Source organism: Colius striatus, chromosome 11, assembly GCF_028858725.1.
Source record: "Colius striatus isolate bColStr4 chromosome 11, bColStr4.1.hap1, whole genome shotgun sequence".
Classification (NCBI taxonomy): domain Eukaryota; kingdom Metazoa; phylum Chordata; class Aves; order Coliiformes; family Coliidae; genus Colius; species Colius striatus.
The window spans coordinates 16,427,853-16,455,355 of NC_084769.1; the positions used below are offsets into that span (position 1 = coordinate 16,427,853).

A 27,503-nucleotide genomic window follows, 5' to 3' on the forward strand; every position below is an offset into this window, starting at 1 on the left:
AGATAAAAAAAGTTATTTCACAGAACCACGGAATCTTAAGGGCTGGAAAGGTAAGATGATAGTTCCCACTGTTATTGTTTTGGTAACACAGCACTCAAACTGTTGGCATTTATAGAACTCTCCTTGTCTAAATTATTTTACAATAATTTTGGGATACATAAGTGGTAATCAACTCTTGACTATTAGAATACTTATACTTTGTTAGTGACACACAGCTGGATTGAGTGCACCCTCATCAAATTTGCTGATGACACCAAGCTGTGTGGTGTGGTGTGGTCACTGGAGGAAAGAGATGTCACCCAGAGGGACCTGGTAAGGCTTGAGATGTAGGTGTCTGCAAACTTCATAAAGTTCAACAAGGCCAAGTACAGGGTCCTGCACATGAGTTGGGACAATGCCAAGCACCAATACAGACTGGGAGATAAGAAGACTGAGACTAATCCTGCAAAAGGTATTGGTAGTTGAAAAACTGAATGAGCCACCAATGTGTGTTTGCAGCCCAGAAAGCCAACTACATCCCAGGCTGCATCAAAAGTGTGGCCTGCAGGTCGAGGGGGGTGATTCTGCCCCTCTACTCCACTTTCGCGAGAACCCACCTGTGTTCATCCCTGGAGCTCTCAACATAAGGAAATAGACCCGTTGGAGCAAGTCCAGAGGAGGCCAACAAAGATGATCAGAGGGCTGGAGCACCTCTTGTCCAAAGACAGACTAAGAGTTGTGATTGTTCATTCTTGAGAAGGCTCTAGGGAGATCCACTAGCAGCCCTTCAGTACCTAAAGGAGAGCCTACAAGAAAGCTGGAGAGAGACTTTTTACAAGGACATAGAGTGACAGGACAAAGGGTAATGGCTTCAAACCGATTTATCATAGAATGATAGAATGGTAGGGGTTAGAAGGGACCTTTAGAGATCATCCAGTCCAACCCTCCTGCTCAAGTAGGTCCACCTAGATCAGGTCACACAGGAAGGCATCCAGGCAGGTTTTGAAGACCTCCAGAGAAAGAGACTCCACACCTACCTGGGCAGCCAGTTCCAGTGCTCCATCCTCCTCACAGTAAAACAGTTTTTCTTGACATTTAAATGGAGCTTTTTGTGTTCCAGCTTCTTCCCATTACCTCTTGTCCTGTTGCTAGATACAACAGAAAAAAAGTGATGCCCCAACCTCTTGATATCCATAATTTAGATAATTGTAAATATTAATGAGATGCCCCTGCTATCTCCTCTTATTCAGACTAAACAGCCCCAGTTCCTTGTGAGGGTGGTGAGGCATTGGTACAGGTTGCCCAGAAAAGTTGTCTAAAAGTTGTCCCTAAAAGTGTCCAAGGGCAGGTTGGATGGGGCTTCCAGCAACCTGGTCTAGTGAAAGGTGTCCCTGCCCATGGCAAGGGCTTGGAATTAGATGATCTTTAAGGTCCCTTCCAACCCAAACCACATTCTATGATTCTTCCTGCAAGAAACTAAACAATCATTATTGGGTTTTTTTGTGAAGACAGCACTGCTGAGAAAGTCATCCAATTTGTCTCATCTGTGATCTATACTCAAAATTATGAATAAAATAATTTACAGATAAAATGGAGTAAAGCCGGGGAACATCTGTTCATAGCTGGCTCTGCAATTCTTCCAATAAAGCACGCCTATAGGATAAAAATTTCTTCTACTACGTCACTGGCCTGTATGACATCTCAAAACTGAAAAAAACTTGCTCAGTTACACCGACAAAGTTATCTTAGCAATACAACTTACTTCAAGAGATAGAATATGTATAAAATAGACTGGTAAAGACACATTTTTTTCCAACAGAAGCTGTATCCGACCCTAGGAGAACTTGTTCTCAATCAAGTTTCCTGTTGTAGAGCAGGCTTATGTTCAAAAGCCACAAGGATTGCATATGCTGGGAAATTATGTGGAAGAGCAGAAACTGCATGCTTTCCTGTAGAATAACTTCTTGAACATTGATCCTCTTGAGTCTAGAAACTCTTAATGTAAGAAAACTAATGTGAAATAAAGACTTCATTCAATATGAGTTTACATTGCTTGGAAAGATTACTCAGATTCATATATTTAAAGAAAGAGATAACCTGATTTAACAAACCCCAGTCATACCTGAATGCACACACACCCTAGAATGACATTTTAATAAGGCTGTCGTGTTAGTTCTGCTGCAACTTAGACTGTAAGTTAATTATTCTATTGTTTTAAGACTTTGTTTGGGGAACTTTGAAAAAGATACAGACAAATCAGAGTCCACTGAGAGTTAACATCAAAAATCCTGACAAAATGTGACGTGTGAAGAAAAAGCCTGCTTGCAGTTTTGTAAGAAGTCTGAAATAAAAGGAGACAGAGGAATAGTCTTCACATACACGAACAGTTGGTGCAAAGAGTACAGAAATCATCCTGCATGAGTAATAATAGTTGGACAAGTGCTAACTGGCTTAACTAGCACTATGACAGAGACTTCAGTTAAATATTAAGGAAAGCCTCCTAACTATTATGTACTAGCTATAAATAGACCAGTGAAGAGGTGTGGTATTCCCATTCTGTTAGAAATGACTTCAGTGTATTTGCTTCTGCCTCAGCATAGGGACTATCTCATGGAATTCCTTCCTTTCTTAAACAGTTCTCATTTAGATAAGTGAAGAAATGAAAGATGTGTATCAATGTTACCATACCTGAGCTTCAGAAGTAGACAAACGATTGAATGGAAATACAGAAGAGGAGCAAGTAAAGAAAAAATAGTGAAGGATTCAACAAAAAAAAAAAAAGGCTGAAAAGAAAGCTACAGCAAAGAAAAAAACTTTGGCCTCAAGAAAATAATTTTCCTCTCATATGAAAAGTTAAGTTTGACAGTATTATTTAAAAATACACAATAGTCTGAGATGCAGAAGTAAAAACTGCAAACAGACAGAAAGAAATCACATCTGTATTGACCTCCCTACATCACCAATTCCTGACTCTCAGTCATTAAAGCATGCTGCAGATACCCCTGCTTTGGCCTTGCTCAAGTAAGCTCAACTTTAAACGACCTCATTAAGCTAGGCTCTAAACTATGCCATAAATGTATTTGTGGGTCAAGCGTCTCTAGAGTAGTAGTTCCCAGAGATGGAAATCAGTGCAATATCCTAAGACAGATCTTCATCTCTGTTCCTACATGTCATCAAATCTTCTGCAGCTTCTCAAAACTTAAGTGTGTAAGGTGAAAGTATTGAAAATCTCAGAAAAAAACCTGCATAATTAGTCTAAGAAATCAGGTAAATATATAGCTATAACTTGCACTTGTTATTACTGTATTAGTAAATCAACATCTCATGCCAAGATCCAGAAGTGAGAATCATGACTAACACACTGCATTCTGAACATGCTCCCATTACCCAACTATAAATTTACAATGTTATTCTGCAAGACACATGCAATCGTAGCAGTATGCACGATCTATTTTGACCTATTCCTTAGCACTACAAAATACTGCACTGCTATTTTAATACTCTGGTATCTATTCTTTAAAAAAAAAAAAAAATAGTGTGCTTACTAGAATTCACTGACCTAAAAAAATTATTATTATTTTAAAATTTAATATTGTGTGAGATCTACTTCAGAATTTTTAAAGCTAAAATTTAGAAATTAAACTTTTAGGACATCAAACTTAATTGTTTGCTAATTAGACCAACCTAGATAGAATTACAAGTCAACATACATATTTACATCAGTTTGTCATCTGAAGCTCTGTGAAAGTAGCAAAATGTACTTAATTACATTGACCAGTCCCATTTTCATCATTCATTTCTTTTTCTCTAAGTAGTAGTCTCAACAGAGAATAGCACTACTTTCTGAATAATAACAGCAAAGATCTAAAAAGCAATTATAAGAAAATAAAGTTCAATACTCCAAACCAATGGTGTACCCCTCAATAGATAAAAACACATTTGCCTGTGTATCTGCTGGGAGAAGGGGGAAAAAAAAACCAACAATGAAGTAAATCACTTTGTTACCATTATCAGGTTTCATTTTTAAAAAATAATATTATTTTCAGTTCAGGAAATGCTCAGAGAGACAGGCCTTGAACTATCTATCACAAACATAATTGACATACTATTTGCTACTTTTAAGTTTGCTGATGTCAGAAGTCAGCCTGCAGTAAAGACAATAGAGATGAAAGACAAAAAAATTTAACTTCAGAATGCTAACATGTAAAGCTTTTTTCAACAGGTTATCCATAAATATTTACTGGCTTTTAAAATCTTGTAACTATTAATAATTCTGATGTGTATCTAAATATTAACACTGTATTACAGGAAACTGTAAAATAAAATCCCTACTAAAAATGTGAATTAAATGTACAGCATGACCAACTTTCTTGCTTTCTCCATAAGAAAACTTTGTAATGAAGCAATGTCTTCTGCATTTAACCACAATCAGTTTTAAATTCCACAAGTCTGCACACTGACTACCTTTCCTAAGAACCACAGCAAAGAACAATTTTGACCAAATTTGAAAGGTTATTTACTTCTACCATAAGTTACCTAGAATTTTCTCAACATATAGAAGAAAAAAAAATTAAAAGCTTCCCTACCATGATATTTAAACAGCAAGATAATGCTCGTTACGCTACGTTAATAAATCCTACCTTTCACAGATATTTCCCTACTCACATATACTATGAAAGCTCTCAAAATTACCAACGGCCACAGCTATCTTAGAAACAGTTTCCTCTGACCATTTAAAAATATCAGCAACCCAAGACCAGCAATTCAGAAATACGTATTTTCTTCACCATCGTCTTCCATTAGTGCCAGGTAAACCAAGACAAATGTCTCCAGTAACAAGTCAATTTGACAAATGTTACTTTGCTATTCTGCTTTACCAAGGTACAGCAAAACCTTGCAAAAACAAATAAACAAAAAAAATCAAATATACAGCCTCATTATCTCAATCAATATTCTGGTTCAGTACATTTCAGTAGCAATCATAGCAGAACAAAAAGTGTAAAAAACCCACGAGAATTAGAGTAAGTTTTCATTTTTAATACAAAAGCATACACAAAAGTAAAATCTCCTCATACACTATTTCTGTTATTTTCAAATAACAGTGAAGAATTTAGTTACAGGATAGGGGGAAAAGAAAAGAACAAACCTAATCCAAGAAAATTCTTCTAAGATTTTTCTGTGTGGCATATGTATAAGCTCATAGCTGCCTATTCCCTTGAAGCTATCCTTAAGGGAATTCCATAGAAAAGAACACTTTCTAGGGTATTCTGCTACTGAGTGCTATGCCACAAGACAATCCAAGATGTTGCGCAAGACAAGCATGTAGACATTCATTCTGCAAATACTATGTCCTTGCCATATACATAGCAACACATTTCTGAAGGCCTCTTACACTCTGCAACGTGCTGCATTGTTTCAAGAGAAGAAGTGTTAGCTATAGCTGAGAAACATTTTCTGCATGGTCTCGAAATTCCCCTTCTTTCAAGGCAGATTTCTATTATCTTTTACCATCCTCTTAGAAGATACTTCATGATATAATACAGCTTAGAAATGCTCCGTTTATTTAATGCTTTGATCTTCAGTAATTCCACATCCAAAAAATCAAATTTATGAAGCAAGAGAAGCCAGGAAAAAAAAAAAATCCCACACAACAGCCTGGTGCGTGCTGCATTTCAAAGTAATAAGGAGAAAAAAAACCCCAAACCAATCTGAGATTCACTTTTTCCCTCAACAAAAATCTGTCACAGAATCTGACCTACATACCCAATTCATGGCACTGCTATCAATGCAGAGCAATTTGAAGACAAGAGACCACAGCATCAGAATGCAATCTCAGGGAGGCTCACAGTGACATATAAATATCCATATAGCTCGTAAAATCCTTAAGGTTCTGCAATTGTAACGTAAATAAGTAGCATCTCGTGTCTCCCCTGCACCTCAAAGCACCTACATCGCCGCGTACCTCCATCCACGCAGGGACGGTGCCCCCGGTGGCTCCCAACAGTGAGGTTCCTGCTTCCCCCGCCCCCAGCCTGGGCACCTCCGGGATGCCGAAGCTGCCCCACGCGTCCCCCACACCGGCGGCCCCCTCCGACGCGCAATGACGAGCCCGTTCCCGACACACACACACATTCGGGCAGCCAAGAGCTGCCGCGCCGCCACCCGGCCTTTCCCAAAGCCGCCCCCCTCCCTGCCCTGCCGGTACCGACCTGTGTCACAGCAGAGGCCGGGCAGCCGCCAGGGAACCCCCGCGCTGCCCGGCGGCGGCGGGCGCAGGCCCGGCTGGGCAGGCGGCACGGAGGGAGCGGCCAGGTTTCCGGAGAGGAGCCCACCCCCCCCCGGAGGAGGGGGGAAGGGGCCCGGGGCCTGCCCGCGCCGAGGCACGGCGGGCAGGGTGACAGGAGGCACCGAGAACGGCGCGGAGAAAGCCGCGCGCCAAGACAGGCCCGTGAGGAGAAAAGCGGGGAAGGTGCTCCCGGAGCGCTGGCACCGAGACGGGGCCGAGCCGGGCCGGGCAGGTGTGGGAGTTCGTCCCGTCAGGCGTGAGGCGCCGGCGGCCGCCGCCGCTTCTGCTGCCAACCGAAAGCTCCGCCTCCCCCTCCGCCGAAACTCGTGACGTCGGCCGCGCCGCTGGCGGGAGGCGGGGCACGAGACGTCAGCGCGGCCCGGCGTCAGGGCGCACGGGCGGCAACAGAGCAACGGCCCGGCCCCGCGCTCGCGGTGGTGGCGGCAGGGGGAAGCCCACACCGAAGGACGTTGAGGCGCACGCGCGTCACGCTTCTCCCCCGCTCCGAGCCTCTTCCCCGGCCCGCGGGGCCGGGAACCGGGGGTGCGCGAGGCGCCTTTCCGTGAGATGGCCCGGGTCGGGGCCTGGTTCCACTTGCGGCTGCGAAAAGCGTAGCCCCTAGGGGAGAGGGGAAGCCGGGGCCCCGGCGGCTGCCTGCTCTGGGACTCTCCGCGGCACCTAGCGGCGGGAGAGGCAAACATCGCCGGGGGAGCGCGGCTCCTCGTCGAGTGCGGCGCTGTAAGCCAGCGCACGATGGAGCAGCCGCTGGGCTTTTGTCAGGCCAGGTTTAGCTGGGAACAGCCACGTGCTTCTCAGTGGTTCTCTGATCTCGGTTCTTCAAGGACAAGACGTGAACATTCACCTCGCTACAGTCAGGTTTCCTCCCCCAAACCCTTGCCCCCGCCCAGCCCACAGCGGCAGTGCTGCGGTAAGACAAAACGGCTTGACTCTGGCAAGCTGGACACGTTTTTGGACAACTCAAAATGGTGCTCTGCTGCCTTCGGGCTGCTGATTTCTCCCAGCACTGACTGGCCTGTCCCTGCAGGTGCCGCCTTCTTCCCTCAGGAAGTCAATACATGGCTAGGAAGAATGCTACCCTACCTGAATCAGCGAGGAAGCACTCTAGTACATAGCAGGACAGCTATTACCACTGCCCTCGAAGGCTAAGTAGCAGATGACTGTATATATGACTACAGCACTGAAATTATTTTAGTACTGCTGTAAAAATAAGCTTACAGGCATGAATCGTTGTGTACATGATGCACAAATGAACTGCAGGTGTTTAGCAAACCCCCTTCTGTGATGTGCTGACAGGCCATGGGTGCTGTACCGAGGCAGCAGTGATGGTGCTGCTGCACCTGACTCTACAGTACATTAATCCTCACCAAACTGCCACTCACTGGCTAGGGGGATAGAGGTATTTAACCTTTAAAACAATTAGAGGTTTGTAAAGCCTTATCAAACCTTCAAAATCTACCCAAAACAAGGGTTGGGACCATTGTTTTGGCCACTTTAAACAAACCAGGGAAAACCTTGAATGGAAGTTTAAGACTTGCATAGTTCTTACAGGTAAACATAATTATGGAGGGAAGCACTTTCAAACAGACAAGTCATCAGTGGGACTGGATTCTGAGCTGCAGAACTAGGCAAGTAAACTTTCAGTGGGAACCAGAGATGAAACTAAAACAGTGCACATCAAGGCCCACCACCTGAGTGTTTTGAGACCTTCCAGTAAAATATGCTGCAGAAAGAAGATAAAAGACCATCTGATGAAGCATATCCAAGGAAGGAACAAGGCTCTCAATCCTGCTCATTAATAAAAACTCCAGAGCCAACTTGAAGGAGTCATGTCATCCCTCAAAGTTAAGGCACTTTGTTCCACAGTTTGCAAAATTGTTGGCCACTTTCATGAGACACACATGACCAAGAGTCTTTAACTAGAAAGTTTAAAAGGTGACCTTTTCTGTTAAATGATAGGGAAAGAGCCAAGAAAAATGCTGACGTAGTGTGATGCTACTGCACCGTCAAGCAAGATCAATGAGCCACAGCTGCTTACACAGCTTTGGAAACATATTCAGTGTTTCCCTTGCCTTAATGTTCCAGTTCATGGCCATTTGTCAGTTTCAGCATCTTGCAAATGGATTTCAATGATGGGGGATTGGTTAGTGAACAGAAGGTTTGGAAGTCTTAAGTTCCTTCACTAAAGAAAAAGCTACCAAGGGTTGTGAAAATCATCCCACATTCCACTGCCCACATGGTCTTTTGCATCTCTGCACAAGGGCCACGTATTACCAAGCACTCAGACTGCACTGCATGCACCATCTCAAGAGTGCTTTGCAGAGGTGATGTACATCCTAACAGACACTGGCACTCCTGTGCCATAAACTCCTCAAACAGCATCTTCAGTATCAAGAGCAGGATAAATAGCTAAAAATTGACTTTGACATTTAAAAAAAACCAAACCAACAAATCTAACAATATCAGTGATTAGCACTTCTATGCTGGCTCACACTGAGCTCAGCCCACACTGAGCTCAGCCCACACCCTGGGGCATGGTTCTGGGATAATGTGTCATGCTACTGGAGCAAAATAAAGCCTATAGCAACAGTAAAATTGCTGATATGGAAGAGTATAAAAATAGATTACAGAAGTTGTAATAAAGTGTATTAGTTATTTACACATGCAGTACAAGCCCTATACAGGTGATGGAAAATGGGAGGAGCAGAGGTGGAAATTACTGGGTAAGCCCACCTTGGGACAGTCTACTCCAGCAATTCACTGAAATCTGTCAGTATAGCTCTCCCTGGATTCAAGAATCAATACCTAATTGCAATAAGAAGTTCTCACCTTATAGACACATTGTTTGAGGCTAACACGTGCCTGTATCAGTTAACACTAAAGCCATAGCTTCTAAATACTTTAAATAGAAAGAAACTAACCCCTTTCCACAGCCAAGCCATCATCCTCCTTTTCCTCCCCAAGTTGCTTTGCCTCCCATCATTCCTTCATATAGCTGGCACCATGTTATCATGTTACCACATTTTGAACTACATCCAGAAAAATTATCTAGTTAAATTGGTGATAATTTATAATAATCACTTATATAATAAGACCTGTCTGCTATGCTCATCTGCCTTTCCATGTAGGAAGGAAACACGTGCATGCATCTCAGTCATTCCAATTCCTCCCAATACAAATGTGTCATCACCATGAGCATGATGCCAAAAGAGAAGAACAGCAAATAGCTTGGGGAGCACAGTCCTAAACCACTGCTGGAAGATTGGTAAGAGGCTACATCTTCCTCCTGTAGCAATTGTATTTCTTACCCAGACTGAGATCTATCATAGTTTGTATTTTGCATTTCAGGATGCATTCCCGCTGCCCAAGACATTTAAGTTTTGCTCCAGAACAAACTAAACGAGGAGCAGCCAGGTCCTGACTTGTCTGTAATCCCTGAAACAGACCAAAGTATGCGAAAAATACAGTGGTCATCCAGGTATGGAGTTGCTTCTCAGCCTTACTACCAGAAAAGCAATAGGCTGAGCCCAACTGAAAAATCACCTGACAGACTACAAATCAGATTGGGCAGCAGTAAGTTTGTCTGCTCCATCACTGAAGTTTATGAAGAAACTCATTTACCTTTAGTACTCAGCCATATTAAGTAATCCAGAACACAGGCCTTTTTGACTTTACTAATAAGATTATTCCCTCCCATTATAATGTCTATATTATCCAGCCATTCAACACAAGTCTGCTATTGAAGATGGCAAGAGTAAACTAGGACATGCCGATCAGAAGTATCTGAAATTACGTTGCCTGTCAAAAGGTATGCAGGATATTCTATAGAACTATTCAGAAGAGCAAACATAGCTATAAAAGCCTGTAACAAGCAACTGGTGCCTTTGGAGAATAAAGATTTTATACAACACAGACTTACACTAAGTAAAACTCCTGAATAATCAAACTTCTTTTAACACTAAATACATACCCTTAACAATCAATATTCTGCTTAAAACAAGAGTAGCTAAAAAACATGGTAAATACAATTGATGAAAATTCTCCTTTGTGGAATTATATTGCTTTCATAAACATACAGTTCCATGACATATACTGAGGTACAATACCAGACAGTAGAGCAAAGTAGCAGTTGATAAGCACTCATTTATCAGCTGAATGAATATCTGATAAGGGATAGGCTGAAGAGGTACAGGCTTAAGTAAATATTAAAGCAACTGAAAAGAGATTTCTAACAGAATGGTAAATGTAACTGTCATTTTAACATGTCTTTGCTTAATACAACTGTACAGTGCAGGAAACGTTTTAAGTTTCAGTGTCTGGTCAATAAATCTCCTTGATTCCTCTTAAGATTCCTTAGCCCTTTTCGCACAGCTGCATTCACCTCTTGTAAAATACATAAATAAAACAAAATCAAGCCCTGTTCTCTGAACCTCAGATACCCAAATCTTAGACAGGTCAAGGATGTTTTTCTTACCACACCCTTTTTTTTTTTTAATGTCTCAATGCCCTTTGATCCAGGGCTGTTGTTACAACAGCATAGGAAGAGCTGTGCTACAGCTGATATTATCTGCAGCACTCAGAGCAGAAACCTGAAACATTCATGCTGCCAGCTGACACAACACTGCCTTTCTGCAAGGCACTGCAAAACTTGTGTTTCAACTTCTTGCCAGGGGAAAAAGAAGCCACAGTAATAGCCTCCTCTAAAGAACTTAGCTTAGATCTTCCTAATACACCCGCTGCTCTGATGGACCTTGAAGAAGGCATGGCCAAATAAAAATTCTTTGTATTCACTGCAAGCAGAAATGCTTGTTGAAGTTAATTGTGGAGGAGTTTGCTAACTGCAGACTGAACACATCTCCCCAACAGGAGAATGCTCACCTTTCTAACGTTCCATTTCACCGAGATGAGTGATGCACTTCAACATTCCCCTCCTTATGAACACTCAGACACCAACAAAGTTGAAGAGGAAATTTGCCACAGCATACAATCATTATTTCCATGTTTATGTTCAAATCCTGTAGAGAACATTGCTGGGATATAATGAAAGTAATTTAGTTTTATCAAATCACTTCCATTTCATATAAAATCTACAGTGCACACATATCACAGAAGCTCAAAGATAAACACGAAGAGAAAGTAAAATCAGCAAGTCTCAAGCCTGTTCATTTCTAACTTTCTTTTACAGAAAGATGTTAAGAATGTAGAAATAATCTATTAACAAATGAAATAATTTCACTTAAATGCAACAGGCTGGGCTCCTAGAGTTGTTATCCAATACATATTCTCTTCCAAGAATTCTCTTGCTGTGTACCCTGAATTAATATTTTCAATAACAAAAATATACCTTGTACAAGAAGCTTGTAGAAAGCTGATTTTATCTCAGTAGAAGTTTCTCTCAACCACATAAATGACCACCTAGTTACTAAGGGAAGAGAATGTATCAGAAGGAAAAAGCATTTTGGCTCAATTCCCTCTTCCCCCACAAAAAAGGGCATTCAGTTTTTCATGAAAAAGCAATTTACATGTGCCTATGTAAGTTTCCATATTTTAATGAAAGACACAAGTGAAACATCTTGGTGAAGAACAAATGACTCTTGCATTCAATCCAAAATGAAGTGTTGAAGAGGTTGCTTCTATAGAAGCAGCTTGCTTCCACAGATTTCAGTTGTTACAGCAAAACAGTAATCACTTATTTTTTATATTTTAATTAGAGTTATCAGACATGGGAAAACCTGCTTTAAAGTGAATTTTAAAAACTGAGTAACAAAAAATATAGTCTCTGAGTGATATACTGCAAGATTTCTGGGTTTTAAATGGAGTTTCTGCACTCATCATAAAAATCACACCTATTTTACAGACACAGATGAACAAAATTGTGTTAACATAGTAAGACAACACAGTATGGATAGAAAGCATTTTAATTGGTACAGGAAGGATTCCAAGTTTCTCTTTTAACAGTGTAGCATACTGCAGAAAGCACTACAATATCACCACAGCTTTTGCTTCAAGATTTTGCACGTGAGATTGTTGAATCGATACTGTTTTCCATCAATGCATGTTAAAGGTTGTTTATTATCTGATTTTTATAAAATGTGAGTTGCAGCCAGCTTAACACCATTGTCATATCTGCAAACAATGCAAAACATTCCAAATACAATACACCGCTATTAGTTTAAAATATTAATAACAGTATTCTGTCTTATTTCTAATTATTTTCAGAGAAACACTTATGTACTTGATATTTAAAATCACTATTGAACATTCAGTACATGGCTGAACATAGTGTAAACAGCTACCTCAAGGGTTACTGATGCAACTAATAGTAACATAGATTTAAATTACCATCTCCTCAAGTTCATCCAGAAGAGAAGATTCTGAAACCTTACCTCTATGCCCCTTCACTTCAAAAAAGAGTATTTTTGGATTCACTTCCCACTGAGATTCTTCATTACTTAATGCCTGTGCAAATGAAGAATTTGTCTTTCATCCCTTCCCAAGAGACTAAATGTTTTCAGCACAGTGAGTGTTTTCAGAGATGAAATTTACTCTGTAGAGCCTTTCAAGTTTTAAATAGAAATCAATGAAAATCAAGGCACTCAAGGTAGCTACCTACAAGCAAAAAAATTGTATTACTGAGAATAATAAGCCTAAATCACAAAGTGAGATTATCAGCAAGTGTGCAACTGGGAATAAGGCAAAATCTCATTCTTTTACAGCTTTGGCTTGAACTCGCCAGAAAGAAGCTTTTTAAGCATTTCAGAATTTTTTCCTTCTGGTAGTGAGGGCCATCTGTTGTGATCTGAGGAAAACAAAACAACATACTTAGCTGACTGAGAAACCAGGCATTTTTACTTTATGTCTACCCATAGCTCAACTTCAATCACTTGAAGGGCATTATTTTGTAACCCATTTCTTACCAGGTACTTCTAAGGGACTGCTATACAAATTTTGGCCACCATCCACAACCAGGGTTATCCCAGTTATGTAAGAAGCAGCTGGAGACAGTAGGAAACACACTGCAGGAGAGATCTAACAAAAGACTGACAATGTAAATCTTAAACTGCTGGGAACTGCTCATGTCAAAGAAGCTTGTAAAAATGTTTACAGGCAAGACACAGCAACATTTTCTACTCAGTAATGAAAACTGTCAGTCCTAAAGCCATCTTTCCAGCCACAAACATCAAGTACCTAACAGGTTAAAAACCAGTACACTCTCAAAGATCAGCCTCGGATGCTAAAAACCTAACAAAAAATGTGACCAGTTTATCAAAGATGCACATTCTTCATAGAGGAGAGCTAAGGACTTAACAATACACTATTTTCACATTAATATTCATTCTTGCAGGCTTCCCTGCTGGAAGTCAACCTTTTCAGGAACTAATGTCTACTATGAAACATTTCGGCTGTAATAGGCATCTAAATTAAACTGACAGTCTTAACAGTGATTACTGGTTAACTCTTCCACTTGGCACTGCTACACCTAATTACAAGCTTTTTGCTCTTTCAATGTTCCATCACTATGCAAAATTAAGTCTTTTTTTGCTCTCCATTTAATAAAGTGGCTTCAAAATAAAGCCACAGAAGTAGAAATATCACAAATGTTCTGAAATACATTACCTCCTCAGGAACTGCTGATCTCTTGGCAGGAATCTTTGGTATGAGCTGCAACAACATCATTGTACCTTGTTCTCCATAGTTTGCAACAGCGGTTTCAGAGAATACCATCCCCTGTTTTAAAACAGCACAGTGAAAATGAAGTTATTTTGCATATATTTAAGCTGTGATCATTGTAAAACAGTGAATTTGTCATTACTGGGATTTTCTGTGGTATTAATCTATCCAAACTGTACTTGAATGCAAGTTTTTAAATTTAATGGAATGGTACAATTTATACAAGAGAGTAACTTGGCTGTTAGCCACATCTGTACTCAAGTGCAATAATTCATATTATTCCAATTCTCAACTGTCACTTCAATAACTATAAGGTGGAAAGCAATAAAGAAGAAACTCGGACTGTTTTGAAATTAAAAGCATTTCATATTAGCTTACAGCAGAAAACTATGAAGCCCCAAGAACAAGCTCTCAACAGTTTTTTGTAACCTGTAAGAAAATTAGATTGATTTTGTTGTGAATTATGGAAGCAGATCCAGAATTCAGACTCTCCCTACTTAGCTGCTACAGAAATAAAAAAAGGTGACTGCTTTTGTTCTGATGATTATACAATCCAGTTTAGACCTGAGAAAAAAGATGAAAACTACAGCAATGGGAACACAGGGTTACATAGATTAGTTATGACAGGGCCTTTGGCACTCAAGTTTAAATAAAAAAATTTGAATTAATCCATGGAGTACATACTAAGATTTCTAAGATATCTGTGAAATGTGACTATATTTTGTGAGCTAGGGAGATAACTCATATGAAACCATTTATTTTAGAATGCATGTTTACCTCTCTATGTACTCATTCTCTACATGTTACTCTGCTCCTATAAAGCAGTAACAGTTTTTATGGTTACCATAGTCCTAGTGCAACCATAAAGCTGACAAAAAGATACAATGCATTACTGGAACTACAACATGCATTTTTGTTACCAGCACAGTAGCAAAAGCTAGCAAACACTTTAGAAAGAGCCAAGCCACTGAAGTGTTTGCTTGTCAAAAACTTCTTTTGACACGTGCTATGAAGTATAATTAGTATGATTCATTAGGTAATTAGCATGCCTGAAAAATATATTCATATAATAATGCTGCCTTAATTACTTACTTCCCCAAGACTTGATAAATCAGAAAAAACAAGTCAACGGGAAAAACAAGCCAGTAGATCTTACTATTCAACAAGTCTCCAATTAGTTGGGCCTTGTTAGTTGTTTTAGGACAAGAGGCAGGACAGATTATACATATGTCCTACAAAGACAGCAGAAAGATCTTTCTAGGGACCCATTAAACAAATCCGACACTTAACGATACCGTCAGGTAAGATAAGTTCTGAATGTAGAAGTACAAAATTTACCTTCCCTTTTTTGTTTTCAAGGGAGTAAAATCACAAAATAAATTGTGGTTGAGAGTCAAGATTACACAAATCACAACAGATCACACATGCTCAAATGCCAAAGCTAGGCTTCTATATAACCTCAGTATCTGCAGCACCACACTGCAGAGAATACAGCTGCTCTTACCATACAGTTATTTAAAGCAAATGCTACATGCTACCTACTTCCTTAGAAATGTGGCTGGCATATTTAGCTGACCTGTATAGTGGTTTCCTGTCTGCATTTATTTGATAAGAAAAAAAAAAAATCAGAACACATATTTTTACATATAATTTCTCTGAGAGAAGGCCCATTCCAAATGCAGCCTTTTTATGCCTCAAACTAACCTAACTTAACATGTGGAAGACAAAGTAAAAAGCATTATGTGACACATTCAGAGGTTCTCAAAATGACTCTGTAAACACAGATGGAAACCATCAGTATATCTGACCTGAAATAGAAAAGGGTTTGTGAACTCAGAAGTAATGTAATCATTACTGAAACACAAAACATTTGGTAATTTTACATCAGGTTTGTAAGACAGGTCACTAACTCCTCCCAGGTATCATTTCATTAAGGTGGAAAAAAACCACAAGAGTGCCAAATCAAAGCAGAAACAATTTTATCCCACATCCCTGGCTCATCATCCAAACAGTACAACACACTTTCAAATGACCTGAAGAACATAGATGATGGAATTATAAATACATACATAACCCATAAACAGTTACAAGCTATAGATTTTTAAGTCTCTTTTGGTCTGAAAGTTTTAACCATGAACATGTATGATGGCTAAGTTTAATCAGATCACTTGCAAATACTCACAGGAGCAACGCTGTTGATTCTTACTCCACTGTGGGCCCATTCTAAAGCTAAAGTCTTGGTTAGGTTGTTGACTGCAGCTCTTGCAGCTGCTGTATGCCTATTAAGAAAAGAAAGCAAAGGAAGCATCTGTTCCCTCAGCTAGCAGTGTCCAATGTGAATTCTCTAGGGTACTCAGAGTACCTTCCCATGGCTGGACCAACCATCTGAGAAAAAGATGTTTTCTCATTTATAAATTTGAGCATAGCTTCACAGTTTAAACAAGCTATGCTATAATTTCCTGTCAGTTCTAGAAATAGAATCTCTTCCCCAATGTGACTGAGGTCAGCTACATTCTACAACAGAAGCAGGCTTATAAAATGAAAAACAACTGGAGGCAAAGATCGAACTGTGTAAAAGTATGAAAGGTAGCATGCACAGGTAAAGCAACACTTGGAAGGACAACTATCTGAAAAATAGTTTAGATCTTCTGATAAAAGTGATTAAAATAAGCCACTATTCAAGAACTACGGTAGGTGCACAGAGATAGAGATGACCATAGGCAGAATGATCTCCTGCATCTTGCTGCTATAGGAAACTAGGCTGAAATTATTACAAGTGTAAACAAATGCAGACAAAATTACTTCAGTGATGAATAGCTCAGCTTATGTACTCAGCTCTGGTGAGGCCGCACTTCGAATAGTGTGTCCAGTTTGGGGCCCCTCTCTACAAAAAGGACATTGAGGTGCTGGAGAGGATCCAGAGGTGGGCTACCAAGCTAGTAAAGGATTTGGAGCATGTCTCATATGAGGAATGGCTGAGGGATCTGGGGCTGTTGAGCCTGGAGAAAAGAAGGCTCGGAGGAGACCTTATTGCTGTCTACAACTACCTGAAAGGAAGTTGTAGTGAGGTGGGGGGGTCGGTCTGTTCTCCCTAGTAACAAGCAAAAGAACAAGAGGAAATGACCTTGAGTGGCACCAGGGGAGGTTCAGGCTGGATATGAGGAGGAATTTCTTTACTGAAAGGGTTGTCAGGCATTAGAACGGGCTGCCCAGAGAGGTGGTGGAGTCACTGTCCCTGGAGGTGTTTAAGAGGTGGTTGGATGTTGCGCTTCGGGAGATAGTCTAGTGGTTGATAGGGCTAGGTAAAAGGCTGGAATTTATGATCTTAAAGGTCTCTTCCAGCTTAAATAATTCTATGACTCTGTAATAGCTGAGCTTCATAGAAAGACAGAACAGTAGGGGTTGGAAGGGAGCTCTAGAGATCACCTAGTCCAACGAACCTGCTAAAGCAGGTTCACCTTGATCAGGTTGCACAGGAACGTGTCCAGGCGGGTTTTGAAAACCTCCGGAGGAGATTCCACACCCTCCCTGGGCAGCCTGTGCCAGGGCTCACTCACTCTCACAGTAAAGAAATGTTTCCTTGTGTTTAAGTGCAACTTTCTGTGTTCCAGCTTGTGTCCCTTACCGTTAGTCCCATCACTGGACACTACAAAGTGTCATCCCATCTTTTTGACATCCACCCTTCAGATATTTGTAAGTGTTGATGAGGTCTCTCCTCAGTCTTTTCTTCTCCAGGCTAAAACAGCCCAAGGTCCTGCAGCCTTTCTAGTCACCTGATCACTATGGAACTGTTAAGTTCCCTTAGCCTAGCAAAGTAGACTTAGAGAAGACAGATACAATAGCTTCTCAAATATCAGAAAAGGAATATAAAAAACTGAAGGAAAACAAACATGTCTAACTTTATGTTCAAAATGAACTCTTAAGAAAAATAGTATCTTTCTAAAACAAGTAACAATTACATGGGAATTTAATTTGAAAGTAGTTTTTATCTGTCCTCCTACATCTACACACACAAGTTACTTGGGAAGCTTTTTTTTCCCCACTGTTATTCAGAATTAGATTTTTATCTCTCTTGGTTCAACTCTTAAATATACCTTCAGGTTCTATGCCATGACAATTCAACCAGACTTAACCAGAGTGGAGAAACTCAGATGAGTGTAGCTTCAGCACCACCCTGTGGATCTCTAAATTTATTTTGTACTGCCAAGAAAGAGCTAGTGGAACTGTTCCATAAATATCTAAAATTTTGAAAACTTTCAACCCTGAATCAGGACAAAGAGAGGAAATGTAACATTTACCTAAATGCTATTTTTATGTTTTCCTCAACAGAAATTCAATTTCAAAGTTAAAGAAAAAAAAGTAGTCTCAAAGAAGAAATTCAGATTTTTTTTCAATTAATAAACCATCAAAATGCAGCATTTTGACAACTTCAAAATTTCCCTTGAAAAGGAAATAATGGAAACAATTAATTTCCTGAGTACCATTTCTCTTTCAACGAATTTATCTGTTTTGGCGGAAAACTCTCAAATCAGAAGACTCCTGCTCACCTCCATTTTGAAGGTAAAGAAATTTGAACAAATATAGTACACATATGGTTATCGAGAGGATGCTGCATTTTTGTGTAGGCAGATGTGATTTTATGTGTCACTATAGAAGAAATAAGGAGCCTCTCCCAGTCAAGACAGGAGCAAATAGAACTGATTCTGTGCATCAGAGACCTTCTCCAAGAAAGGTGATCCAAAGTGAAGGTAAAAAGGAAAATGGCAAAGGCAGGCATTACGTGACCCAAAGGACAAAACCAAAACCTGGTAACTTATTTAAAAATGTTTCTCTTACTCCCACAGTCCAACTCATATAACTCATTACACCATTAAGATCTGTAAACTCCCAGCAGAACAATGACAAGTGCCAAATTCTTGCAAGTCCTCCAGAAATTTGGAGAGAGAACAAGTCAAGGTTACATTTCATTGCAACTAGTCCCACAGGCATACCATTTCCAGTTAAAGCTTCACTGGCAAGTCTTGTATCATAATTTCTTACAAACAAATCAACAGAGACAGAGACCAGTGTCATTCCTGTAGTCTCTACTGAATTACTGAGACCCACATACATGCAGCTAAGTGATACCATTGGTCTCTCTTGGCCTAGCTACTGTATTTCTATACTCTGCTGCTCCTCAGTGCACACATTGCTAAGAATAACTATTTAGAAACAATTAGTACTTCTAGATTAAAAACATAGGAAAATGTAAAAATAAAACATATATTACGACATTCCAGGAAACCCATTTCTCATGGAAGCAGTAATGTTGACAATGACTCCTCCATGCTCCTGCATCCAGGCATTGTACACTGTATGAAGGAGGAAGATAACCTATAAATATCAGAAGTGCATACAAATGAACTTGCCAATTGGAAGATGCATTTGAAGTCTTAACTCCAGTTACACTACACATATCCTAGGCAGATTTGGACAAATCTGCTCTTTCTACCACAGCCTTACCACTGGGTTGGTGAGATCCTAAGAATGGTCTAGGTAAGGCTCAATGTTTGTCACTGAGCATTTTGGTAGAAATCAAGCTTTCACACTTTCATATAATTTACTTTCATTTCCACATCCCCAGTGCTGAGAATTATGTATCCTACTTAAATATAACTTTAGGTTTACATCTCTGATGGGTTACCAATCTTTTCCTGTGTTACAAATAGTGAATACAGGCCACAGAATTAGTTTTCCTATAGTCTTTTCAGTGAGTATCCAAGCCAACCGACTCCTCAAAACTGGCCTTAATCAGAAGATCATACTTGCCTAATTGTATGTTTGTGTATGTGAACAAATGTATTGTACAGTTTAATGTAAAGCTTTGTATGAGACTTATGAAAACAAATATCCACTGTCAGGTAAGTGTGTGAAAAAACAAGGCAGAGAAACGTCACATTTCTTGTCCTCTGGTATTGCTGTAAAAAAACTACATAAATAAAGAAAAGCTTAATGTTCAATCTTTACCTGCTTTGCAGCAGTAGAAGGTCCCTGTCAGATTTGTGTCTATCACAGCATTCCAGCCTTTTGCTTTGATATTTTCAGAAAGACTTGTGAATTGGCCTCCTCCATTATTCACCAGGAAGTCAATCTTCCCATGCAGACTCAACGTAGACTTCACCAAAGCTTCCACCTGAAACAATATTTGTTAGTCTGATACGCTGTCTAAGCTACATACCCAATTTCATTCTCAGTATTTTCTCTCTTTCTCACAGTTAAAGAGGAGATAGTAGCCTTCAGAGAAGTTGGAAAAGCAGTATGATAGGTTTAGTCAGCTGAGAAGAATCTGTGTTTACTTAGGAAATCTTACTGGTATAATGCAGGTCATACATAAAATACCAGCACTGAAGGAAGAAGGGGATTTAAGCTGCTGAAGGTCTGAAAAAACTAACAAACGCAAAAGCCCACTACTTAAGATCTACTAAGAATCTCCTGATATTTTTCCCAAGGGTGGGGGGTGTTCTCATCAGATGCTGGAAAAGTTCCACATAAGGAAACTACTGATCTGACTCGTATATCCGAACATTTTAAATGGAAAACATAAGAATGTTAACACTTCACAGGATGGCTTATCTACAACTGTTGAACATTCACTCTGCCATAGGAGTTGGCAACAGCCAGTCATCTTCTGCAGACCAAGGTTAGTTTGTTACCCTACAAAACAGGAACTCTAAAAGTGATGGAAATACTATGAGTTGTCTTCCTCAGTAAAAGAAAGGTGAATATTTGATTAAGCAGGTACCTTATCTCTGTAAGCAGGATGAATACTTAAGAGCACTGTCTGACACTGTTTACCTCAGTGTACCTCTGAGAAGGTATTAACAGCAAACAGATATTTTATTCAGTTAAAGAGCTGTCTGTGCGGAAAAGGAGATGCTTAAGTTCATATGGAAGGAAAGAGATTTTGAGAATCTAAACTGAGCTCTAATAGTGACCTAATCTGAGCTACAAACTGTAAGCTAAGCCTTTTACATTGTCTTCTGCTTTGAAAGTACAGGAGCTTCACCACACACTCACACTAAACACACAGAACTTCTGGAGGGGAATGCATTTCAAGGCCTTCAAAGATTTTACAGATACCAAAGCTAATGTATTTTTTTTCTATAGCAATATAGTAATAAGAACTCTGTAGCAACTGTTTAATAACTTAACCTTTATCTCAAGAAACAGGGGAAATGGGACATTACTTTTTCCTGATTAAATTACCTACCATAACCAGATATCATGCATTAATCTAGCATCTATGGTCAAAGAAAATAAAGACCAAAAAAATCTCCAAAACCAAACAGCAGGAGTGCTGCTGCTGTTGCTGCAACAGATCTGACTAGGGGAAGGATATCAATCAACCCTCTTCTGTATTGAGTTAGCAGTAGAAAACATCAGGAATAAAAGAACAAGCAATGCATTTTCAGTACAAGGAATATTTGAACAGACTAACACTATTCAGGCTGGGGAAGGGGTGGGAAAGAGAGAAAGAGGAAAATACTATGAATCTTAACTTCAACTGAAGTCCAATTAACAGAAGAAATATCTACTGAGAAGAAACAGGTGGATAAAATCTGCTATCATGTATCAACTCAAAATATTTCACACATTGTATCTTAAGAAACTCCGGTTGTTCCTGTCACACCACATTCACAGGGTGATGAGGCAAAAAAAAAGCACCAAACGCCTATGAGTTCCACTTTCCAAAAGCTAGCAAGGCCAGCAGGCTCTTCATTGACAGTACATGTGGCTCCAACTGTAGCAATCTTCACAATACCTTTTGTGTTGTAGAGAAAGCACCATTGCAGTCCATCTCCCAGTTACAGTAAACATAGTGACAGCAGCCACCAGCACAGTGAGAAAGAGAGTCTGGTAGAACACATTTAAATTACGGTGAGAACTGAACAAGATTCCTTTCTATTTCTAAATATTGTAAATCCACACGGAAAGAACTTAATAAAAAAACAACTAAAGACTCTCTGGAAGTAAAGTAAAACTGCATGAGGTAGAGCTAATAGTTTAGGATGTTCTGAAAAAGACTGAGAAGAACAAAATCAGGCATTTCAAACATAACCAGAAAACCTGAGTCCTTCAATAAGGCCCTTTCTTATGTGACTGCAACTCAGAACTATTAGGCAGTAGCACACTTTCACAGATAACTGAGATGTTAGTACTCGCTGAACACAGAGAAAAGGGACAAATGTCCACCTGCAATGACAGGCCACCTTGAACTTGAGTAATACTTAACAGGCAAATTATCCACTGCAGTGTTAAGAGATTTGCTCTTTGTGGACTAGAACTAGTAGGCATTCTTGAACAGTGATAACAGGTATTTTTACTTTGTGCTATTGCTGTGTTATTTTAAACTATGTCAACAGAAACCTCTTATGCTCAGCTCCCCACCATGCCACAGTCTTCCACTACAGGCTTCACATAGATAGGGATTAAGTATTTAGAAACCAGCTGAGACAATGCTAAGGTATAAAGCTTATTGGAAAAGAAAAGCTACTTGTGAACTGTGACACAAGGTAAATGCTAAATAGTACTATACAGAGTCCACCTCAAAGAGTCTTGTTTGTCACATATCCAAGTGATAGGTTTTACCCTTGGGGTCTGGTTCAGCTGCTGAAGCTGAAGGATGAAAAAGGTACTTACGTGCACAGAATTCTGAATTGCTGATTTCAGGAAGAACAGTGGCCTACTAGAAGTACAAAGCTTTCTTTTCCACTTACCTAGATACATCTTCCACTTATCTAGATGCCAGTTAATGAAATGTTTGTACAGAGCATATAGCACAAAGGCTTTACATGTGTAAAAAGTTCCTCATGTCTTTTTTTCCCCTGTCAATACATTTGTTCTAACTCAACATTTAAGACAGGCAAACACATGTTTCTCTTTTCCAATATCTTCTCAAGATAAGCAGAAAACTCTTTTAACAACGGAAAAAGCATGGGGTCTCTCTCCTCTGCTTAGACAATCACTACATCGAGGCACTGGAATTAATTAGATCTAGCAAACTGATCTTCTCTTTCTATATTCAATACATTATGTGGGTAGTGCTAGAAAATATCCAAATAATTAAAATCACTTCAGTTTTGCAATCATGAAGAAGCAATATTGATCACTGCATACATTCCAGACCACAAGGTAAGGGACAGGTGCACAATCACCTTCAGGATAAGGCCTCATGAAAACAGAACAAAGCAACCTCAGGTGCTCTTAACAGCATCTCAGAACCCTCTAATCTTCCATCTTTAAAAACAAAACAGGTTTGTTATCCATTAAAAAAAAATAAAAGGAAAAGTAGCCAAAAACAGCTGCAGCAAACTTGTGACAGAAATAAGCCTGGCAGGTTAAAAATACTCAATCATGCAAGATTACTTCTTGCACATTAAACAAAAGGTAAGTTTTGCCAGAAAGGAAAAGGGTTCTGAGGATGAAGATTAAAAGACTTAAAAATGTGAATTCATTAAGCTATTCCCCATGATATCTGGCATCAAGCTTCTGCAGCCCTTCTTTGACTCCTCTTAGGCCAGAAAGTGCTCTAACAGACTTATTGCACTATATGATGAGGAATGAATCTTCTAATGCTTGAATTTCACAGATCCAAACTAGGGCACACAAGAGGAATGAGCTGTGTTGTCCTTAAAGCATGTCAGTTACTTCAAGATTTGCAATAGGAAGCAAAAAAAAAAAAAAAAAACAACAAAATCACCTGGCAATTCTGACACTTTTATCTTTCTTAGATCTCCTCTATTCAAAGTCTTTCCCTCCAGTTTGCCTGATTATAAAACTAAACCCAGGACAAAATACATGGTGTTTTTTTTTTTTTTCTTCGACAGAAAGAAGAGCGGTTGGAGAACTGTAAGAGAAGATTTCAAGACCAGAGTTTAATCTACTTATTCCTCTGAAACTTCTCCTCAATAGACATGGGTGTGAAATTATAATGGTCTTCGACTGGTAGGAGACGCCTGATAGAGGCTTCTCCAGTATCATATGAAAAGTTCTGGTGTGTGTGTGTAAATAAGTAGAGCTCAAAACTGAACTGGAAACAAGAAAATTCAGTAATGAAACTGCAAGGTAATAGCAAAGATAGAAGTTTCTACAAGGTTCAGTAGGGTTATCAGTAACACAGAACCCCTTACACAGCACTATGTTTCCAAAGCCATCTAAGACCACTTTGTCAAATACGTATTTAGCCACACTTAATAAACTGGAAACTAAGAAGGAATAGTAATTTGTTTAGTGAACATTACCTCATTTCACCATCCATGCCCTCTACCATCTCACAGAATGCTGCAGTTCCCACAAAATCATTTTTAAACTGATGCAGAAGATTCACATGCAGGTTATTAAGCATGCCAGAGTACTTTCTGTCAGAATAGTGATGGGAAAAAAGGCTTAAGCCTTTTCTCTCTCTTTACCTCTTTTCTTTCCTGTAGCTTTAATCGTATAAGTTGCCCTCTGACATCTGTCATAACCTATTATATCACACTACTGATGCTAGTAAATAGAAACCTAAAATTCACTGGTAGGTGAAGTGACATACTACACAGCCCCAGGGTTCATCTTCTTCAGGAGAGGAAGTCAAAGTATAGCACTATAAATATTTTATGGCACGAGCTGTTCCATGTGGGAAGAATTTTATATTTGCTTTATGGCTGTGTATTAGGATATTTCCAGAATCTACAGAGCTACTGAAGGTCATTATCATTTCTTGAAGTTATGCTAAAATTTAACAGAGGCTTCTGAAAGGTTAAGAAAAATGTACCAATCAGTGGTTACTGGAATATTTTCCAGCTGTCTTCAATAAGTTACAAGTTCAACCTGATGCTGGACTTGTAAATGTTTAATTACAAAGATTATAAAATGAGGAGGTGAATACAGACTTCTGAAGAACCTGGATTAAATATTTTTGCTCTTGATCTTCCAAGTTTTGTATTATGAAGGAAAAAGAAAAAAAATAACTAGGATAATAATAGAGTTTTAATGGAGTACACCTCAAATTGTAACCCAGATTTGAAGCATGGCTAAAACTAGTAATATCTATAGGGTTTTTTTGCCGTAACACAAGCAAAATTGGCAACGCAGAGCACTCATGTCAAATCACAAGCACTAACATTCCATGCTGTCACTTCCTCTTTGAAGGAACTATTCTGAGGTCTCCATCTTCACAAGTTAACACCTCTGCACTGCTGTCACAGAAGTGTGACGCATGCAAAGTGGGCTCCAGCTCAGCTGTAGAACATGCCACTTCCAAGGTCTGCTTTTCCCAGAAACATCTGAAATACGTATGCATTGTCAGAAAAATATTTGCAATTAGAAATGCTTTCCTGCTTAAGGGACTAACAAATGGTCTTCCCTTGGAAAGCTCAATTTAACAGTGCTTTACTGCACCTGTCTCCTGATTTAAACCACTTTTGAGAGGGCCAGAGAAGACCTTTGGAGATCTGGGAATTTATTTATACAATATACTTTTGACATGTTAAGCTCCAGAATAAGATCACTAATCTTTACCTCATCTTCTTTGCGGATGTTGCACTGTATGGGAGTCACTTTGGCAGGACTCATGGAAGAAAACGTATTATTCAGTTCTTCTGCAGCAGCTTTTAATCGGTCATATTTACGAGATGCAATAACAACACTGCAACCTACAGAGACAAAATGAAATATCCTTCAGCTAACATAGTTAAAATTACAGTTATGCCTGTTTTTTAATAACATCATGGATGTATCTTGTAGAATGTCCATTTATTAGTCAGACTAGAAAACAGTGTTGAAGTTCTTGCAAGAGAGAGAAATGACTAACGTCAGGTGCTTCTTAGCAACAAGATCCAACTGTGCCAGAAAAAGAACAATCAAAAAAATGTCCACAAGGTTCCCACTCCTTCCTGCAGAAGGGAAGGTAGCCCATGAGTTGAAGAGTCAGCAAAGGAGCTTTCAGACACTACTTTTGCTGCCTCTGCCCACAGCTGCCTCACCTATCAATTTTGCAATTTAAAGATGTTTCAGCAGGTCTTGATTACAAAAAAAAAATGCTTGCTCCTAAAACCACAGAAATAATCTGGCTGTAATTTTGACTAGTGATGAGCAAATGTAATCCTCTGCTTTTTAACCCTGCAGAATCTGAAGGAAAGGATGACAGCCTCATGAGATTAATTACTATCAGCAGACTACAGACAGAAGGAACAGAGGCTTCAATGTGGTACTACCACAAACTGTATAATCTTAGCTCAGAATAGAGAAGAAAAAACTAGGTAGGAGCTCAAGCCTTCTGGGTTTTTTTCAGCATCTGGAGACAGGACTCCTTCTACAGAGAAAAACAATGCAGGTGCCAAATTAATGGCAAGCACTCACACTACAACCAGTCTGGTTTCTTCTGTTACTCCAGCAGGCTCAGGACAGCTTTAGGGCTTCAGCAATTGCTACTGCACAGAACAAACCACACCAAATTAATTCCTAGTGCAAATCCAGTAGGCATGCAATTTCATGTTATGGATAAGCCATTTGCTAGCTGCCACTGACCAGCGGGCATGGAGGCCTTACTCTTAGTTCCCTCCTTCCAACATCTCAGCATCCCTGGTGAAGCCATCCTTTCTTCACATCAGCTCTGCTGTTCATCTGCTTTACCATAATCCAACACCCTTAACCAGCCAAAAAAAGTTCACATCTTGCCAGGTGTAATTTTTTTAGTTTCTTGCTATTTTACTAAGTGGAATTAGGTCGCTCATGTAATCAAACAATCACCAGAATCAACTCAAAATAACGTGTGGGAGTAAAGAGCAGCAAGCTGTTCATTTAGCTCAAAAGAGCCTGGGAAACTATACATAAAACTTCTTTTTTTAAAAAAAAAGAAAGGTGTTGAATTCTTCCACAAAGTGCAAGCTGAAGTTGTACTTCAACTCAGGACACTTCTGTCACAAGCACTGAGAGCGAAGCACCATTTCTCTAAGCTTAACTGTGTGGACGGCAGTTCAAAACCATACTACTCTCAAAGACAATTCAACCACCAGTCAAATCCTTCACTTAAGCAGGACGAAAACTCACTTTAGAGACAGAAAGGGTCCAGATTTGATATAACCCTACTTCGACCGCTGTGTTTAAAATAGCGGATCTTTTCATTACCAGTGGGTCAAAAGACATAGCGTCACACCAAGCTCACCTCGTTTTCCATGCCATTCGCCGACTCCTGTCACAACATCCCACAGAAACTCCTCAAGCCTGCCCACAACTCACCACAGCCCCCGCGCACCCCCTCCCCGCCCCCACAAACTCCGTCCCTTGCCTTCGCCTCACGCCTAGCTCTACTCCTCCAACGCCCACCGTGCCACAGAGTGTGACACCCCCCTCCCCGACCACCACCACTCCCCCCGCGCCCACCTAGCGCCAGCAAGTCGGCGGCGATGGCCTTGCCGATGCCGGTGCCGCCGCCGGTGACGATGGCCACCCTCCCGCGGAACAGCCCCGCCGCCAGCAGCCCGCGCACCGCCGCCATCTTCCCCCCCGACACACAGCCCCACACACA

The 27,503-nt window shown here is 40.0% G+C and overlaps 2 protein-coding genes across 7 annotated transcripts in view; both read right to left on the reverse strand.

The window, feature by feature from the left end:
• Window positions 1-11,198, reverse strand: part of MAP3K2 (mitogen-activated protein kinase kinase kinase 2) — a 61,585-nt gene extending 50,387 nt beyond the window's left edge. For 2 of the 5 annotated variants that reach the window (XM_062004687.1, XM_062004683.1), the window contains exon 1: window positions 6,189-6,564. The gene's annotated coding sequence lies outside the window, so the exon portion shown is untranslated. The other 3 variants (XM_062004684.1, XM_062004686.1, XM_062004685.1) reach the window with 3 other exon arrangements.
• A 987-nt stretch (window positions 11,199-12,185) lies between these two features.
• Window positions 12,186-27,475, reverse strand: PECR (peroxisomal trans-2-enoyl-CoA reductase). 2 transcript variants are annotated; one of them, XM_062004890.1, is made up of 8 exons: window positions 27,359-27,475; window positions 25,496-25,629; window positions 19,961-20,126; window positions 19,224-19,305; window positions 16,137-16,233; window positions 13,901-14,011; window positions 13,201-13,312; window positions 12,916-13,082 (listed from the first exon to the last, which is right to left on the reverse strand). In XM_062004890.1, exons 1-8 carry the CDS (start codon window positions 27,471-27,473, stop codon window positions 12,994-12,996), a joined length of 906 nt encoding a protein of 301 aa, XP_061860874.1. In that variant the 5' UTR covers window positions 27,474-27,475; the 3' UTR covers window positions 12,916-12,993. The 2 variants fall into 2 exon arrangements, with proteins under 2 accessions (XP_061860875.1, XP_061860874.1); XM_062004891.1 differs by lacking the exon at window positions 13,201-13,312 and having other exon boundaries at window positions 12,186-13,082.
• Window positions 27,476-27,503: the final 28 nt, after the last annotated feature.